Consider the following 17,756-nt stretch of genomic DNA (forward strand, 5'->3'; position numbering starts at 1 on the left):
TTTATATCCTTATGGACGAGTCCACTGTTAATTGGACACGACCATTTTCCAGTGCTTGCTTAATTAGAAGTTGGACGGGATTACCCGCAGCTGCGGCCAACAAGGAGGCTGGTTTTTCTGCTGCGTGGGATCGACGGAAATAGCAGAGAATTAAGATCACCCCACCCCCGAGTCTTCGGAAGACTTCGGCAACGTCACGGGGAGCTGCACGGCGGTTAGCCGTGGTCCCGTGTCCCTGGAGAAAAGCGATTAATTAATTAAATGCACGTCCCCTGTTCCCCCGGGTGCACGAGTGTTATGAGGCCGGGTTGGAGTTCCGCGAGCTCGGGGTGAACACCTGCTCGTCCCCCCCGGGGAGCTGCACGGCGGAACAGCAATTAATTAATTAAATGCACGTCCCCTGTTCCCCCGGGAGCATGGGTGTTATGGGTCCGGGGCGGCGGGAGCTGTCCCCGGGGCCGTGGAACCCAAGCTGGGGCAGTGGGAGCAGAGGCCTGGGTGGTGGGAGGCGGGAGCTGTCCCCGGGGCCGTGGAACCCAAGCTGGGGCAGTGGGAGCAGAGGCCAGGGTGGTGGGAGGCGGGAGCTGTCCCCGGGGCCATGGAACCCAAGCTGGGGCAGTGGGAGCAGAGGCCAGGGTGGTGGGAGCCAGCCCGGGGAGGCGGGAGCTGTCCCCGGGGCCGCGGAACCCTGCCCGGGGGAAGTGGGAGGCAGCCCTGGGAGGCTGGAGCTGTCCCCGGGGCCGTGGAACCCTGCCCGGGGAAGTGGGAGCCAGCCCTGGGAGGCTGGAGCTGTCCCTGGGGCCGTGGAACCCAAGCTGGGGCAGTGGGAGCAGAGGCCAGGGTGGTGGGAGCCAGCCCGGGGAGGCGGGAGCTGTCCCCGGGGCCGTGGAACCCTGCCCGGGCAAGTGGGAGCCAGCCCTGGGAGGCTGGAGCTGTCCCCGGGGCCGTGGAACCCAAGCTGGGGCAGTGGGAGCAGAGGCCAGGGTGGTGGGAGCCAGCCCTGGGAGGCGGGAGCTGTCCCCGGGGCCGCGGAACCCAAGCTGGGGCAGTGGGAGCAGAGGCCGGGTTGGAGTTCCGCCAGCTCGGGGTGAACACCTGCTCGTCCCCCCCGGGGAGCTGCACGGCGGAACAGCGATTAATTAATTAAATGCACGTCCCCTGTTCCCCCGGGAGCACGGGTGTTATGAGGCCGGGCTGGAGTTCCGCGAGCTCGGGGGAACACCTGCACAAGCGCTGCGGAGACCCGTTAGAAGCAGCCCCGGATACTTTAGCGCCTCAGCAGCGGGGGCGACGACCTCTAACATTCCCCGGGGAGCTGCCCGAGTGTAAGGCCGGGACCCCCGTCTGCTGGGGGAAAAAAATACCTGCACGTCCCCCCCGGGTGCACGAGTGTTATGAGGCCGGGTTGGAGTTCCGCGAGCTCGGGGTGAACACCTGCTCGTCCCCCCCGGGGAGCTGCACGGCGGAACAGCGATTAATTAATTAAATGCACGTCCCCTGTTCCCCCGGGAGCACGAGTGTTATGGGTCCGGGCTGGAGTTCCACGAGCTCGGGTGAACACCTGCACAAGCGCTGCGGAGGCCCCCCTGTCCTTAACCCTTTCAGACCTGGTGTCCATTATAATGTACATCACCTGTTTGAGCGTTTTTCAATAGTTCTAAAAACACCTGCAGTGTTTTTAGAAGAATTCCTGCAGAAATCTGATTTTTTTAGCAATTCAAATAAGAGTAACAGCATTTGCGTTGGGTTCCCCGGTGTCATAAATATTTTCCACCAGTAGATGGCAGCAGCCCCTAAGAAGTGGAGTCGGCAACCATTCAAATACTTGAAAAAGTACATTTGGAAGAGTTTTGAAGCCGTGCAAGCAGGTAGAAACACCATTCCAAGGGCTGTAGTATCAGACTAACAGCCTGTAACTGAGCCCAGGGTTTTTAGAGCGATTCCTACAAAATTCAGCTTTTTTCCCATTCAACTAAGGCGACCGCTGCTTTAAGCCTATGGGGCATTTGTAACAATTTTGGCAGGCTCTCAAAGAATCAGCGAATGTGGTAGGTGGCTGAAAATTGCTACAGAGTACCTGTATTATATGCAGATAATAAATGTAGAAGCACAGGTTTATGGGGCTTTTGGTTGAAATGCAGCAGCTTGCCTTAGATTGACTCATACCGAGAGATTGCAGCATATTTGATAAGAACCTTTTTAAGTGTTTCTCGGCTGTGCGACCAGATAGAAGCTCCATTTAAATGGCTGTAGTATCAGAGAATTAGTCTCTAACAGTATTCAGTGGCCTTGTAATGAATCCTGCAAAAACTGATTTATAAGAAGAAAAAAAAGATTACTGGCAGATGCAAATTCACTTCTTTTTTTTTTATTTCTCTGGAACAGTAAGTGCTAGAGAAACCATTCAAACAGTTCCTGTATCAGGGTAATAGGTAGCAATTGTGTACCAAATTTGAGACCAATCCGTTGAAAAACAGAGTTTTTATTCAAAAAAAGCAATTGTGTTTTGTGGATTTCAATGTTATCCTATGGGGTTTTGTAAAGTTGCGGTTCGACTGCTACACTAAATAACGACCTTAAATATGTTTCGTTTACATTTGGCGAAAAAACGGCCCGTTCGTTTCGTTTTTTTTTTTTTTTTTTTTTTAATTAATATTTAAATAACCACAGGTGGTATCAATTGAATCAAGGTATGCCTGGAAAGGTATTACTGCAAGCTACAAAACAAGACCTTTAGCACGGAAACTAGTGTGACCCTAACCCTAACCAACTGCCTTCACTTAATCGCAAACCAACAAAAGCATCACGACACTTCAAGCAACTTTCCACCCTCCGGAGCCAATCCATAGGCATCACATACAACATTCCACAAACCTTTACACAAAACAGCAGGAACTGCATCTACGCAATACAATGCAATACATGCAAAATCATTTACATTGGAGAAACAGGCAACACTATCCGAGTAAGACTAACACAACACATCTATAATATCAAACACAAAAAAGAATCACAAACACCTCTAGTAGCACACTTTCTACAACACAACTTGGAATCTCTGAAAATTACAGGGCTGGAGAGGAACCAGAACTGGACAATCGGAGAAAGGAAATGGAGAGAAAAAGACTGGATCAACAAACTACAAACAACTTTCCCGCTAGGCCTGAACATTAGAAACTCCACGATAGACCTACACTAGAAAAGGAGCTCCAAAACAAAAAGACAAAGAAATAAATCCAAAAAGAGCCAGATGTCCAGTGCAACCAAGTGTGGAGTTCTCAGGGAAACAAAGTTCCTACCTCACCCTAACCCTAACCCTAAACCCTAAACCCTAAACCCTAAACCCTAATCCCTAATCCTAACTCCATCACAGTCTGGAAAAAATGTTTTGAACAAATTATTTTCTTGATACGTTACAGTTGTATTTGTGTATTCATTTTGTATGTGACAATGTAAAAAGGTCATCCATAAAAAGGTATGATCAGGCCAAACACACACATGAATTCTGTTGGTAGTGTTTTCTATTTATCACAGCAGTGTGGAATTGGTGTTCAGTAAGAGCTTTTGATATAGTGATATGTGTGTATTATTTTGATGCAATTATTTGATTCTGAGGGTTGTTAACATGGTTTTGAAGGCAATGTTTCATTTTACACAGGATTTGTGAAGTTTTGCAGTCAACAAACTGTTCTGAGCATTGTGTTAGTAGTTTTGAGAACATGAGATATTGTTTCACGAAATGTGTGTAAACAAAAACTTTAATATATTTGCTATTTTTTCTTCATCTATGATTTTGCCATTTGTATTTCTTAGACATGTAATGTCTAAGGTTCACGAATTGAAGAAAAAAATACAATCAAGGGAAGAAAATAGAATGCTGGGTTTTAATATAAATGAACCAGTTGATTGATCAAGCCATGTCAGATAATCACACATCACAGGGCATTGACAAAAAACAGGAGGTGGCAGCAATGTCTATGTTAATGTTTGAAGAGCAAGAAGGAAAGGAGAAGGAGAGTTGAATAACACCATGTAACAATTTTTTTTTTTTTTTTTTTTTTTTGGTTCCTGGGTAGTAAGTGTTATTTCCTACTTGCTTATGCCTCAAAAGTATAGAAAATGGCTATTATTCCCCACAAACTTTGCTTTTGTGACCAAGACAGTGATATTTTGAAATTTACCTATTTTCCAGAACATTCCAGATAGATTCAGTGCTGAGTAAACCTGGAGTGACTTCTAGAACTTTCTAGAACTTTCCAGTAATATAAATAGTAGTATAAATACAGGGGCCTTAAGCCCACCAGTTCAGTTTAGTTCCAGCTGCCTAAGTGGATACATATCTGCATTTTTCTGAGATGGCATCAAGAGACTGCAATGGTGGCATTCCTGATGGGTCTCCAAGGCGGTTTTACCAAGTTTCCCTGCTATCTTTGCCTTTGGGACAGCAGGGACACCAAGGCACACTACCACAGGCGGGACTGGCCACAGCAGACCTCTCTGTGGGGAGGAACAACGTCAAGTGGGAGCCACTGGTGGACCCCCGGAAGGTGCTGATGCCATCACTGCACATCAAATTGGGCCTTATGAAACAATTTGTCAGAGCTCTAGATAAGAAGTCGGCAGCCTTCAAGTACCTTCAAGACTTCTTCCCTAAGCTGTCTGAGGCAAAGGTCAAAGCCGGTGTCTTCGTCGGACCACAGATAAAGAAGATCCTGGAGTGCAATGAATTCCCCAAGAAGCTCACTAGTAAGGAGAAAGCGGCTTGGAACAGCTTTGTCGCAGTGGTTCGGGGCTTCCTGGGCAATCACAAGTCCGAAAACTATGTGGAGCTGGTTGAGACTCTGGTGAAGAACTACAGCACAATGGGCTGTAGGATGTCCCTCAAAGTCCATATCCTTGATGCTCATCTTGATAAATTCAAGGAGAACATGGGAGCGTACTCGGAGGAGCAAGGCGAGCGCTTCCACCAGGATATACTGGACTTTGAACGGCGCTCCCAAGGACAGTATAACGAGAACATGATGAGAGACTACATTTGGGGGCTGATTCGTGAAAGTGATTTACAGTATAATCGTAAATCTTGAAAAACTACTCACTTCTAAATCTTTTATAGTCATTTTTGTATTACTTTAGTATAAATACATGTTAATTTGGATTCATATGTTGTTTTTTTCTGACTTTATGTGAACAAAAAGACACAAATTCGCCCGTTTTCTCATTGGAAATAGGTAAATTTCAAAATATCACTGTCTGGTCACAAAAGCAAAGTTTGTGGGGAATAATAGCCATTTTCTATACTTTTGAGGCATAAGCAATTAGGAAATATCATTTACTACCCAGGAACAAAAATTGTGTTACATAGTGTAATCTGTGAAACAGTAGCATGTCAACCCTGCTCCCTTCAGTGGGTAGAGAGCCTGTAAGGAGATCATTAACTGTGTGTGAGCGTGTGTCTGTCTGAGTGTGTGTGAGTTTATCTGTGAGTGTTTGTCTGTCTGAGTGTGTGTGAGTTTATCTGTGAGTGTGTCTGTCTGAATGTGTGTGAGTTTATCTGTGAGTGTGTCTGTCTGTGTGTGTGTGAGTTTATCTGTGAGTGTGTCTGTCTGAATGTGTGTGAGTTTATCTGTGAGTGTGTCTGTCTGTGTGTGTGTGAGTTTATCTGTGAGTGTGTCTGTCTGAATGTGTGTGAGTTTATCTGTGAGTGTTTGTCTGTCTGAGTGTGTGTGAGTTTATCTGTGAGTGTTTGTCTGTCTGAGTGTGTGTGAGTTTATCTGTGAGTGTGTCTGTCTGTGTGTGTGTGAGTTTATCTGTGAGTGTGTGTGTGTGTGAGAGTTTATCTGTGAGTGTGTGTGTGTGTGAGTTTATCTGTGTGTGTGTGTGTGTGTGTGAGTTTATCTATGAGTGTTTGTCTGTCTGAGTGTGTGTGAGTTTATCTATGAGTGTTTGTCTGTCTGAGTGTGTGTGAGTTTATCTGTGAGTGTGTCTGTCTGAATGTGTGTGAGTTTATCTGTGAGTGTGTCTGTCTGAGTGTGTGTGAGTTTATCTGTGAGTGTGTCTGTCTGAATGTGTGTGAGTTTATCTGTGAGTGTGTCTGTCTGAGTGTGTGTGAGTTTATCTGTGAGTGTGTCTGTCTGAGTGTGTGTGAGTTTATCTGTGAGTGTGTCTGTCTGAGTGTGTATGAGTTTATCTATGAGTGTTTGTCTGAGTGTGTATGAGTTTATCTGTGAGTGTGTCTGTCTGAGTGTGTCTGTCTGAGTGTGTGTGAGTTTATCTGTGAGTGTGTCTGTCTGAGTGTGTGTGAGTTTGTATGTCTGAGTGTATGTGAGTTTATCTGTGTATGTGTATATGTGTGGAGTTTATCTGTATATGTGTGTCTGAGTGTGTATGAGTTTATCTGTGAGTGTGTCTGTCTGAGTGTGTGTGAGTTTATCTGTGAGTGTGTCTGTCTGAGTGTGTGTGAGTTTGTATGTCTGAGTGTATGTGAGTTTATCTGTGTATGTGTATATGTGTGGAGTTTATCTGTATATGTGTGTCTGAGTGTGTGTGAGTTTATCTGTATATGTGGTTGTTTGTGTGTGTGGACATGTATGACTATTGGTATGTGGACTGTTCCACAAAAAAAGGAACCAATCTACTTGGAGAAAGGATCCTAGAGGATCTCACAAATGGAGATTAGATAAAGGGGCATTCAGAACAGAAAATAAGAGGCACTGTTTTACATAGATAATTGTGAGGGTCTGGAACCAACTCCCCAGTAATGTTGTTGAAGCTGACACCCTGGGATCCTTCAAGAAGCTGCTTGATGAGATTCTGGGATCAATAAGCTACTAACAACCAAACTAGCAAGATGGGCCAAATGGCTTCCTTTCATTTGTAAACGGTCTTAAAAAAAAAAAAGATGGTAACTACTGAAAGCAATATTAAAACTATTAAACTCCTTTATTTTTGGTTTAAAGGCTGTCTGGCAAGCATGCACTGGAGGTAGAGTTCAGATATTAAGAGTGTCAGCGCACAGTTTCACCCAATCATTTATCAGTGACAGAAATACCAAGGATCACAAACAGGAATTGCCGCTGACCCCTGTGCAATAGTTAATCAATTATTTCCAGTGATTAGTTCATTCTGCTCCATTCCACACATCATATAATTACTGTTTTCTGCTCATCAATACCTCATTTTTTGGCATTTAAGAACTTTGATTAAAAGATTTCCAATATTGTGATAGGGCAAAGCTGTTTTTACATTGGAAGGTCAAAAGAATGGATTCATGCCTCTCTGCCCGACTCCACCATCAGATCAGATTCAGTCACTCATCCCACAGAGTTTTTGGCGGCACCATTAGATTACGGGGAAGGGGATTTAAAAGACTTGTGGTGTTGATTTAATTTTCCCACTTTGAGCAACTGTATGCCTGAAGAGCTGACAGCTGATTTCAATGTCATACGCACTGGGTCACAGGTCTAAACCGAGAGTATCAGCTCGTCTTCAGAGGAGCTGCAAATGAGCTAATCCCATCAGTGTGGACATTGATTACAGGGACACTGGCAACAGGGCACTGAATGGCTTTCTAACCTCAAAGCAGTCTTGTTTCAATTAGTCCAGCCAACCATCAGGCTAATTTTTCATATTCCACAGACACTATCTGTTTTCAGAGAAGAGGAGAAACAGGAGCTACCACCTGTTTAAAAGAGACTGGTTGCTTTCAGAATATGATCAGTCATTAAAAGCTCTTATTTCAGAGCCCCTCTTTGAGTCAGACTGAGAAGAGGACTGTACCAGACATCTCTGCAGTAGGAGTCAGTGAGCAGGTGAGCCTGACAAGCTTGCAAACGGTAGCTTCATGGAGTGGCATGAGGTACACAGCAACCTCTAACACCATTAATAACTCTCCCTTAACACTTCACACATGTACCACCTCCAACACAAGTATTAATACTCCCTTAATACTTTATAGAAGCTCATATGTATTGACAAGGCTTCATGGAGAATGATTTATGGGATCTGTGGTTTCAAAATATAACTCAAGCAAGAACATGGGTTGAGTTTGTAGTTTATTTTACCGGGAAAATAATTCATTAAGTCATAAGACTCATAGAAAACGGACATAGATTACATACATAAATAAATTGTACTTGAAATGAATATATTAGGAATGTAAGTGGGAGTTTATTTCCTGATGAAATTATGGGTCATGGCATACATTTTATAAACAAGTCAGTACAACACAACTAACCCCATTTGTCCTATTTGAAGTAACTTCTCAAACAGTCTTTTGTCTTGCTCCATGTTAACCAAGGGTGTCCTCATAAAAAACAAAACCCTTAATTCACCAGGAAAGAGATCAATTCTGTATTGTATTGTAACTTTTTTTTAAATGTACAGTGTTCTGAATTGTGAAGATGTAAAACACAAGGTGTCTTATGAGATGCCCCCTTCAGCTTTGATCTCAGTTTACCTATGTGGGTATTATCAAAGAGTCATTCCACACAGACTAGCAGGTATAAACACAGACTCTTTGTAAAACACACTAATAATTAGCGTGGAATAAATGCATTCACATTGGTGTCAGGTTGACAGGTTGGGTCTAAGTAGCAAAATAAATCTTTTTATTTTTTGGATTTACAATGCATTACAATTTCATTCCTCTTACAGTAATGTGGATTCAGACGGGGGGGAGGGGGTACTTTGATGAACTGATTTCATGTCCCTGGTTTGTAGCTCAGTGCAGACCTGGACTTCAGGGGGTCATAGGGTCTTCTGAGTGTGTGAGGAGGGGAGGGAGGGGAGGTCACTTCTTCCTCTGCATCTGCCTTGTGAGCATGTCAGCCTGTTTAGACAAACACACAGAAAGAACTCATCAGAAACACACTCATCAGAAACACAGAGAACTCATCAGAAACACACTCATCAGAAACACACTCATCAGAAACACAGAGAACTCATCAGAAACACACTCATCAGAAACACAGAGAACTCATCAGAAACACAAAGAACTCATCAGAAACACACTCATCAGAAACACAGAGAACTCATCAGAAACACAGAGAACTCATCAGAAACACACTCATCAGAAACACACTCATCAGAAACACAGAGAACTCATCAGAAACACACTCATCAGAAACACAAAGAACTCATCAGAAACACACTCATCAGAAACACAAAGAACTCATCAGAAACACACTCATCAGAAACACAGAGAACTCATCAGAAACACACTCATCAGAAACACAGAGACCTCATCAGAAACACACTCATTAGAAACACAGAGAACTCATCAGAAACACAGAAAACTCATCAGAAACACACTCATCAGAAACACAGAGAAATCATCAGAAACACACTCATCAGAAACACACTCATCAGAAACACAGAGAACTCATCAGAAACACAGAGAACTCATCAGAAACACAGAGAACTCATCAGAAACACACTCATCAGAAACACACTCATCAGAAACACAGAGAACTCATCAGAAACACACTCATCAGAAACACAGAGAACTCATCAGAAACACAAAGAACTCATCAGAAACACACTCATCAGAAACACAGAGAACTCATCAGAAACACAGAGAACTCATCAGAAACACAGAGAACTCATCAGAAACACACTCATCAGAAACACAAAGAACTCATCAGAAACACACTCATCAGAAACACAAAGAACTCATCAGAAACACACTCATCAGAAACACAGAGAACTCATCAGAAACACACTCATCAGAAACACAGAGACCTCATCAGAAACACACTCATTAGAAACACAGAGAACTCATCAGAAACACAGAGAACTCATCAGAAACACACTCATCAGAAACACAGAGAAATCATCAGAAACACACTCATCAGAAACACACTCATCAGAAACACAGAGAACTCATCAGAAACACACTCATCAGAAACACAGAGAACTCATCAGAAACACACTCATCAGAAACACAGAGACCTCATCAGAAACACACTCATTAGAAACACAGAGAACTCATCAGAAACACAGAAAACTCATCAGAAACACACTCATCAGAAACACAGAGAAATCATCAGGAACACACTCATCAGAAACACACTCATCAGAAACACAGAGAACTCATCAGAAACACAGAGAACTCATCAGAAACACAGAGAACTCATCAGAAACACACTCATCAGAAACACACTCATCAGAAACACAGAGAACTCATCAGAAACACACTCATCAGAAACACAGAGAACTCATCAGAAACACAAAGAACTCATCAGAAACACACTCATCAGAAACACAGAGAACTCATCAGAAACACAGAGAACTCATCAGAAACACACTCATCAGAAACACACTAATCAGAAACACAGAGAACTCATCAGAAACACACTCATCAGAAACACAAAGAACTCATCAGAAACACACTCATCAGAAACACAAAGAACTCATCAGAAACACACTCATCAGAAACACAGAGAACTCATCAGAAACACACTCATCAGAAACACAGAGACCTCATCAGAAACACACTCATTAGAAACACAGAGAACTCATCAGAAACACAGAGAACTCATCAGAAACACACTCATCAGAAACACAGAGAAATCATCAGAAACACACTCATCAGAAACACACTCATCAGAAACACAGAGAACTCATCAGAAACACAGAGAACTCATCAGAAACACAGAGAACTCATCAGAAACACACTCATCAGAAACACACTCATCAGAAACACAGAGAACTCATCAGAAACACACTCATCAGAAACACAGAGAACTCATCAGAAACACAAAGAACTCATCAGAAACACACTCATCAGAAACACAGAGAACTCATCAGAAACACAGAGAACTCATCAGAAACACAGAGAACTCATCAGAAACACACTCATCAGAAACACACTCATCAGAAACACAGAGAACTCATCAGAAACACACTCATCAGAAACACAAAGAACTCATCAGAAGCACAGAGAACTCATCAGAAGCACAGAGAACTCATCAGAAACACAGAGAACTCTATAAACAATACAGTCTTGTTCCCATGTGAGTGATCATGTGTGAGACTCTCTGACTGTCCCCATGTTCAATCTACTGTATATAGTGTTGCTTTCCATCACATTTGCTCAGACTGCTCACAGAGAATATATTGCAGTATATTTCCAAGCACACAGATATATGTGTAATATGTTGCAATACATCGTATTTCCTTTCCATGATATATGTCATATAGTACAATGTATTCCATAATCATTTCCCATATATTTGAGTCAGCTTGCAACACATTTCAGCATGGCTCTAAATATGCTTCTAAACACATTTCAATATATATATATATATTCTAAATACATTTTCAAAATATATTATGTTTTAGGATATGTTTTTGTATGTTTCTTTCCATATTAGAATGCTTCAGTAGTTGAGATCGCTCCCTGGGGAAACTCAACTTTGACAGCATTCATTTTTGAAACAGATGTTTTTACTGCAAGCTTTTAATGACTAAGAAGCCATTACTGAGCAGTCCTGTATCAAACTGGCTCTGAGTGGCCATGCTCACCAGAATACTCCTCAAGATGTTTTTTCGAGGACGCCTCAGATAGCTGCACTCGTCTCCATCACACAACTTTACTTCATCTGAATCCTGAAAAGCAAGAGAACCGTAAAGTAATGAGCTGTACGTAAGTAAAGAAAGACGGGTATAAATGAATGGAAAGCTGAATGGTACAGTGTATAGAGTGGTACAGTGTATAGAGTGGCACAGTGTATAGAGTGGCACAGTGTATAGAGTGGCACAGTGTATAGAGTGGTACAGTGTATGGAGTGGCACAGTGTATGGGGTGGCACAGTGTATGGCACAGTGTATGGAGTGGTACAGTGTGTGGAGTGGTACAGTGTATGGAGTGGCACAGTGTATAGAGTGGCACAGTGTATAGAGTGGTACAGTGTATGGAGTGGCACAGTGTATGGGGTGGCACAGTGTATGGCACAGTGTATGGAGTGGTACAGTGTATAGAGTGGCACAGTGTATGGAGTGGCACAGTGTATGGAGTGGCACAGTGTATGGAGTGGCACAGTGTATAGAGTGGCACAGTGTATGGGGTGGCACAGTGTATAGAGTGGCACAGTGTATGGAGTGGCACAGTGTATAGAGTGGCACAGTGTATGGAGTGGCACAGTGTATAGAGTGGCACAGTGTATGGGGTGGCACAGTGTATAGAGTGGCACAGTGTATAGAGTGGCACAGTGTATGGGGTGGCACAGTGTATAGAGTGGTAAGGTGTATGAGGGGCATCACCTCGGGGGACTGCAAGCCCTCCAGCTCTCTCTTGCCCCCTGGGTACCAGCCGTGTGACCAGTGCTGCCCGGAGGATAGCTGAGCGCTCAAAGCCAGCAACACCGCCAGCAGCACCAAGAGTTTTCCCTGACAGGCCATTGCAACAGGAGAGGGGGTCTGAAACACAGGGAGAGGAGAGAGTGTGAGAGACTGAGACACACATTAAAGGGAAGGACACATTCTTCCCCAAATTCTGCAGTCAGTTTAAAGATTAAAAAGCATTGCAAATGTTTTTGGGAGAGGTGAGTGGAAACAGCAGAACTTGCTCCTGAATATGTAGCAGCCTGCCATAGCCTGAAAGACATTGTGTTCTGTTTGTTCTGTGATATATACATCTAATATGTATAATAACACGCAGGTTTCACATCTAATATATATTTAATACATGCAGGTTTCACATCTAATATATATTTAATACATGCAGGTTTCACATCTAATATATATTTAATACACGCAGGTTTCACATCTAATATATATTTAATACATGCAGGTTTCACATCTAATATATATTTAATACACGCAGGTTTCACATCTAATATATATTTAATACATGCAGGTTTCACATCTAATATATATTTAATACACGCAGGTTTCACATCTAATATATATTTAATACATGCAGGTTTCACATCTAATATATATTTAATACACGCAGGTTTCACATCTAATATATATTTAATACATGCAGGTTTCTCAACACGTTTTAAGCTCTTTCTTGTTGACTTGATTGTTTTGGCGAAACCTACATGAACAAAGCTGATCTGAAATTGTTAATAAAAACTGAGAGAGAACGTCAGAGTGAGGATGCGATAGAGAGATTGGCATGTCAGACATTCCAAGGGTCTAGTTTTAGTCTCTATTTAAGTTCATTATGCACCCGTTAAACTGCATTGCTCCAAACAGAAATATTATAACAAATAACAGCTTGGTTTTATTGCCCACTAGTTTGAGGAGTATTAAAAGGGGCTGTTACCGTGTCAGCCCTGCTTTAGCATTGTTCAATGATCATGAACGCTGCTATTAAAACATACCTTATCACAAATGGTTATCAGGTTAAATATGGAAGAGAGAGAAAATAATAAAGCTCTCCCTTAAACAAGAACTTCACTCCGCCTGGGATTTCACACTTTGTGTTATTTGACTTCTTTAAAGTCGCTGAAAGGACAGCATTGCCTTATTTAAAATTCAGTAAATAATCCCAGCTAGATGTATCAGAGCAAATACAATACAAACTGCATAGTATAATATAATATAACACAGACTGCACCGTATCATACAGACTGCACATACAGAATCATATAATACAGCCTGCACAGTATCATACAGACTGCACATACAGAATCATATAATACAGCCTGCACAGTATCATACAGACTGCACATACAGAATCATATAATACAGCCTGCACAGTATCATACAGACTGCACATACAGAATCATATAATACAGCCTGCACAGTATCATACAGACTGCACATACAGAATCATATAATACAGCCTGCACAGTATCATACAGACTGCACATACAGAATCATATAATACAGCCTGCACAGTATCATACAGACTGCACATACAGAATCATATAATACAGCCTGCACAGTATCATACAGACTGCACATACAGAATCATATAATACAGCCTGCACAGTATCATACAGACTGCACATACAGAATCATATAATACAGCCTGCACAGTATCATACAGACTGCACATACAGAATCATATAATACAGCCTGCACAGTATCATACAGACTGCACATACAGAATCATATAATACAGCCTGCACAGTATCATACAGACTGCACAGTATCATACAGACTGCACAGTATCATACAGCCTGCACATACAGTATAGGGCTGCTATTCAAGCTCTATTGTGACACATTCATACACCGCTCTAGCATTGCTCTTAGGGGTTTATCTTATCCTCAGTATGTAGAGCTGGGTGAATGCTCATCTTCTTCTTATTATTCTGTAGCCGCTCAGTCAGTCATACACAGCAGCAGCTTGCTCTTTGTCTTTTCACTTGCATGCTCTTCTTACCTGACTCATAGAAAAGGTCTCATTCCTGCTAACAGTAATTTCTCAATATTCAATGAACAATGACAATGTTGTGATATTAACACCGCACACGCTTCCTGTCAATTTACTAAACAAGATAGAATAACCTTTATCCAAATCAATAGGAAATAGATACAGTGAAGCAGGCGTTCACTAAGGCACTAAACAAGGCATTGCAAACACACACACACACACACAAACACACACACGAGGACACACACACACACACACACACACGCACACACGCACACACACACACACACACACACACACACACACACACACGAGGACACACACACACACACATGAGGACACACACACACACGAGGACACACACACACGCACACACATGAAGACGCACACACACACACACACACACACATGCACACACACACGAGGACACACACACACAAGGACACACACACAAGGACACATACACACGCACACGCACGCACACGCACACACATGAGGACACACACACGCACACACACACGCACACATGAGGACACACACACACGCATGCACACAAGGACACACACACACACACGAGGACACACACACACACACGAGGACAAACACACACACACACGAGGACACATACACACACACGAGGACACACGAGGACACACACACACAAGGACACACACACACACACACACATGAGGACACACACATACACACACACACAAGGACACACACACACACACACACGAGGACACACACACACACGAGGACACACACACACAAGGACACACACACACACACAAGGACACACACACACACACAAGGACACACACACACAAGGACACACACACACACACACAAGGACACACACAAGGACACACACACACATGAGGACACGCACACACACAGTAATGGGGAAACAAACCCGCAGAGCAAGGCAGCTGTAATACAACACTGTGGCACATTATGAAGCTCTGAAGTGTAAAAGATAAAGCACTGGGCTGTAATACCTGAAAGGAACTATTACATCACAATGCACTGTAATAACTATTATTAGTAGTATTAGTAGTAGTAGTATTATTAGTATTATTATTATTGTTATCACTTTTCATTGTTTGTGTGCTCAACATTCAACTAACTGAAAGAGTTTCATTGACATTGACATCTCTCACTTTACTCAGTAGAGCACAAATTCTTTGGATTAAAAAATACTTTCTTTTATTGTATTCAAACTGGATTTGAAATAGATGCAAATGTAGATGCTTGTCAGATTAACATGATTCTAAAGCACCTCACAATGCCTACAAAATTAATGCATTATGAATGCAGAGCAGGATCTCTGTTTGGTGTATTTTGTAGGAAAACTGTCCTACCATTAGAAAAGACACCCGTTAGCTTTTTTACATGATGAGAAACAACGTCCTCATCGCTCGTGTCTAAATTGTAGTCTGTGTATCTCCAGCTTTAGTGACTGTGCTTCCTTGTATTGTGTCCCTCTGTGCTCTTGTATTCCCCTTACTGTGCACTATGCAGACTTGAAGCCCGCTCTGCTGTCACTGAGATGTTTGTACTAACGAATTAGCAGTGCTAGTGCTACTCAACTACCCTACTCAGGGATGCTGAGCGCAGTCCTGAGAGAACCCTACTCAGGGATGCTGAGCGCAGTCCTGAGAGAACCCTACTCAGGGATGCTGAGTGCAGTCCTGAGAGAACCCTACTCAGGGATGCTGAGTGCAGTCCTGAGAGAACCCTACTCAGGGATGCTGAGTGCAGTCCTGAGAGAAGGCATTCAGCTCAGCTAGAGCATCCTTCATACGTTTAAACTCATGTGAGACAGGGTTATTCCAGGAAATAACTTTGTATTGTCATATAGCTGTATGTATAACTATGCTCTACTACCTCCATTCAGTTCAGTGTAAGTGTTTTACCAGAGTAAGATCCTTTGCTATGCTCGATCTGATCTGTAAGAGGTCTGGGTAAGGCAGCAGCAGTCACAGGTTTCACAGGTTTTGGTATCCATCCCAAAACCAAAGTGTTCAGTGCAGCTCACAAATACAATGCACAACACTCACAATACAATACCATAATATACTGTAATGGCTGCCAGGCAAGAATGCAATTCTAACTTTTACAATCAGACCTAAGTTGTATTCAAACAAGTCCAGGGCAGGAGAATATCTAACAGCAGTTCAGTGCAGGAGGCAGAGCTGCGGAGGAATGCAGAGAGAAGAGTCTTGTTCTTACCTGGAGAGGATTGTGCTGAGCGATCGAGCGAGCGAGTGAGTGAGTGAGTGAGTGAGTAGGCAGCCTCCAGTGTCTCTGTGTCTCTGTGTCGCTGAGTCTTTGTCCAGGGCTGTGTGTCTCTGCTCCCTCCCTCTCCTCCCTCCCTATTTATCCCCTGCCAATCTCCAGCGATGCTTGTCATCCCTCTGCTGGGAATTGAGGGCTGTGAGCCAGTCGATTCTGATTTCCGTATCCAAATACGGTCTAAGACTCTCCCTCCAGAGACCCCCTGACACCCCCTGACACCCCCTGACACCCCCTCACACACCCCCTCACACACCCCCTCACACACACACACACACACACACAAACACACACACACACACCCTCACACACACACACCCCCTCACACACACCCCCACACACACAGTGTGATGTTAACTCCTGTGTAGCAGTATAGTGACCTATTGTAATGTAACTGTAGTTGAGTGCAGATATGGTACCATTGGAGTGCAGTGCAGTCCCTGATTCAAATCCCAGTGCTCAGCACTCTCTCATCTGGTGGTGTAGCTGAGGTGTTAGAGCTGAGGAGCCAGGCGCCCCCGGGTTCAAATCCCAGTGCTCAGCCACTCTCTCATCTGGTGGTGTAGCCGAGGTGTTAGAGCTGAGGAGCCAGGCGCCCCTGGGTTCAAATCCCAGTGCTCCCAACAGGGGTGTTGATATTCAGCACTGGCATATATAGCTGAGCACAGGTACATATTTCTGTGCATACAGCTGAGACGTACATGCTGTTTCAGGATTTTTTTTATATATCAGAAACCTCTTTTTAAGTGTATTATCTTTCACCGTTCCACCTTGTAGGTAGTTCAGGCAACACTGTTTTACAGTATTTCTGATAAGAAATGGTTCTTATTATTTTCATTGCTATACTATATATTAAGGAATTCTTATTTCTGTTTTTGTCCCGCTGTCAGGTTTGCTATGGAGCAGTGCTGTGTTGGGTGTCAGCAGTTGTACACAAACACAGTGATGGTCAATGCAGGTTAATTGCAAGTCTAAGGCCAGTGTTGTTAAATATTTTATTTCAAGTGAAAACCCATAGAGGTTAATACAGCACTCCATCGTTATAATGCAGCTCTTCATAGCATAGAGCAGGCTATAAGACAGTATGGCATGGCTCCTATTTGTCCCATAATGACATTGTACTGTAC

The 17,756-nt window shown here is 43.2% G+C and overlaps 1 protein-coding gene across 1 annotated transcript; it reads right to left on the bottom strand.

Moving 5' to 3' along the window:
* Window positions 1-8,565: 8,565 nt before the first annotated feature.
* LOC131705047 (progonadoliberin-2-like) lies at window positions 8,566-16,674 on the bottom strand. The gene is made up of 4 exons (XM_059007125.1): window positions 16,567-16,674; window positions 12,262-12,417; window positions 11,524-11,607; window positions 8,566-8,827 (listed from the first exon to the last, which is right to left on the bottom strand). Exons 2-4 carry the CDS (start codon window positions 12,397-12,399, stop codon window positions 8,789-8,791), a joined length of 261 nt encoding a protein of 86 aa, XP_058863108.1. The 5' UTR covers window positions 12,400-12,417; window positions 16,567-16,674; the 3' UTR covers window positions 8,566-8,788.
* Between the last annotated feature and the right edge of the window lie 1,082 nt (window positions 16,675-17,756).

The sequence above is a fragment of the Acipenser ruthenus genome, chromosome 2 (assembly GCF_902713425.1).
Source record: "Acipenser ruthenus chromosome 2, fAciRut3.2 maternal haplotype, whole genome shotgun sequence".
NCBI classification, from domain to species: Eukaryota; Metazoa; Chordata; class Actinopteri; order Acipenseriformes; family Acipenseridae; genus Acipenser; species Acipenser ruthenus.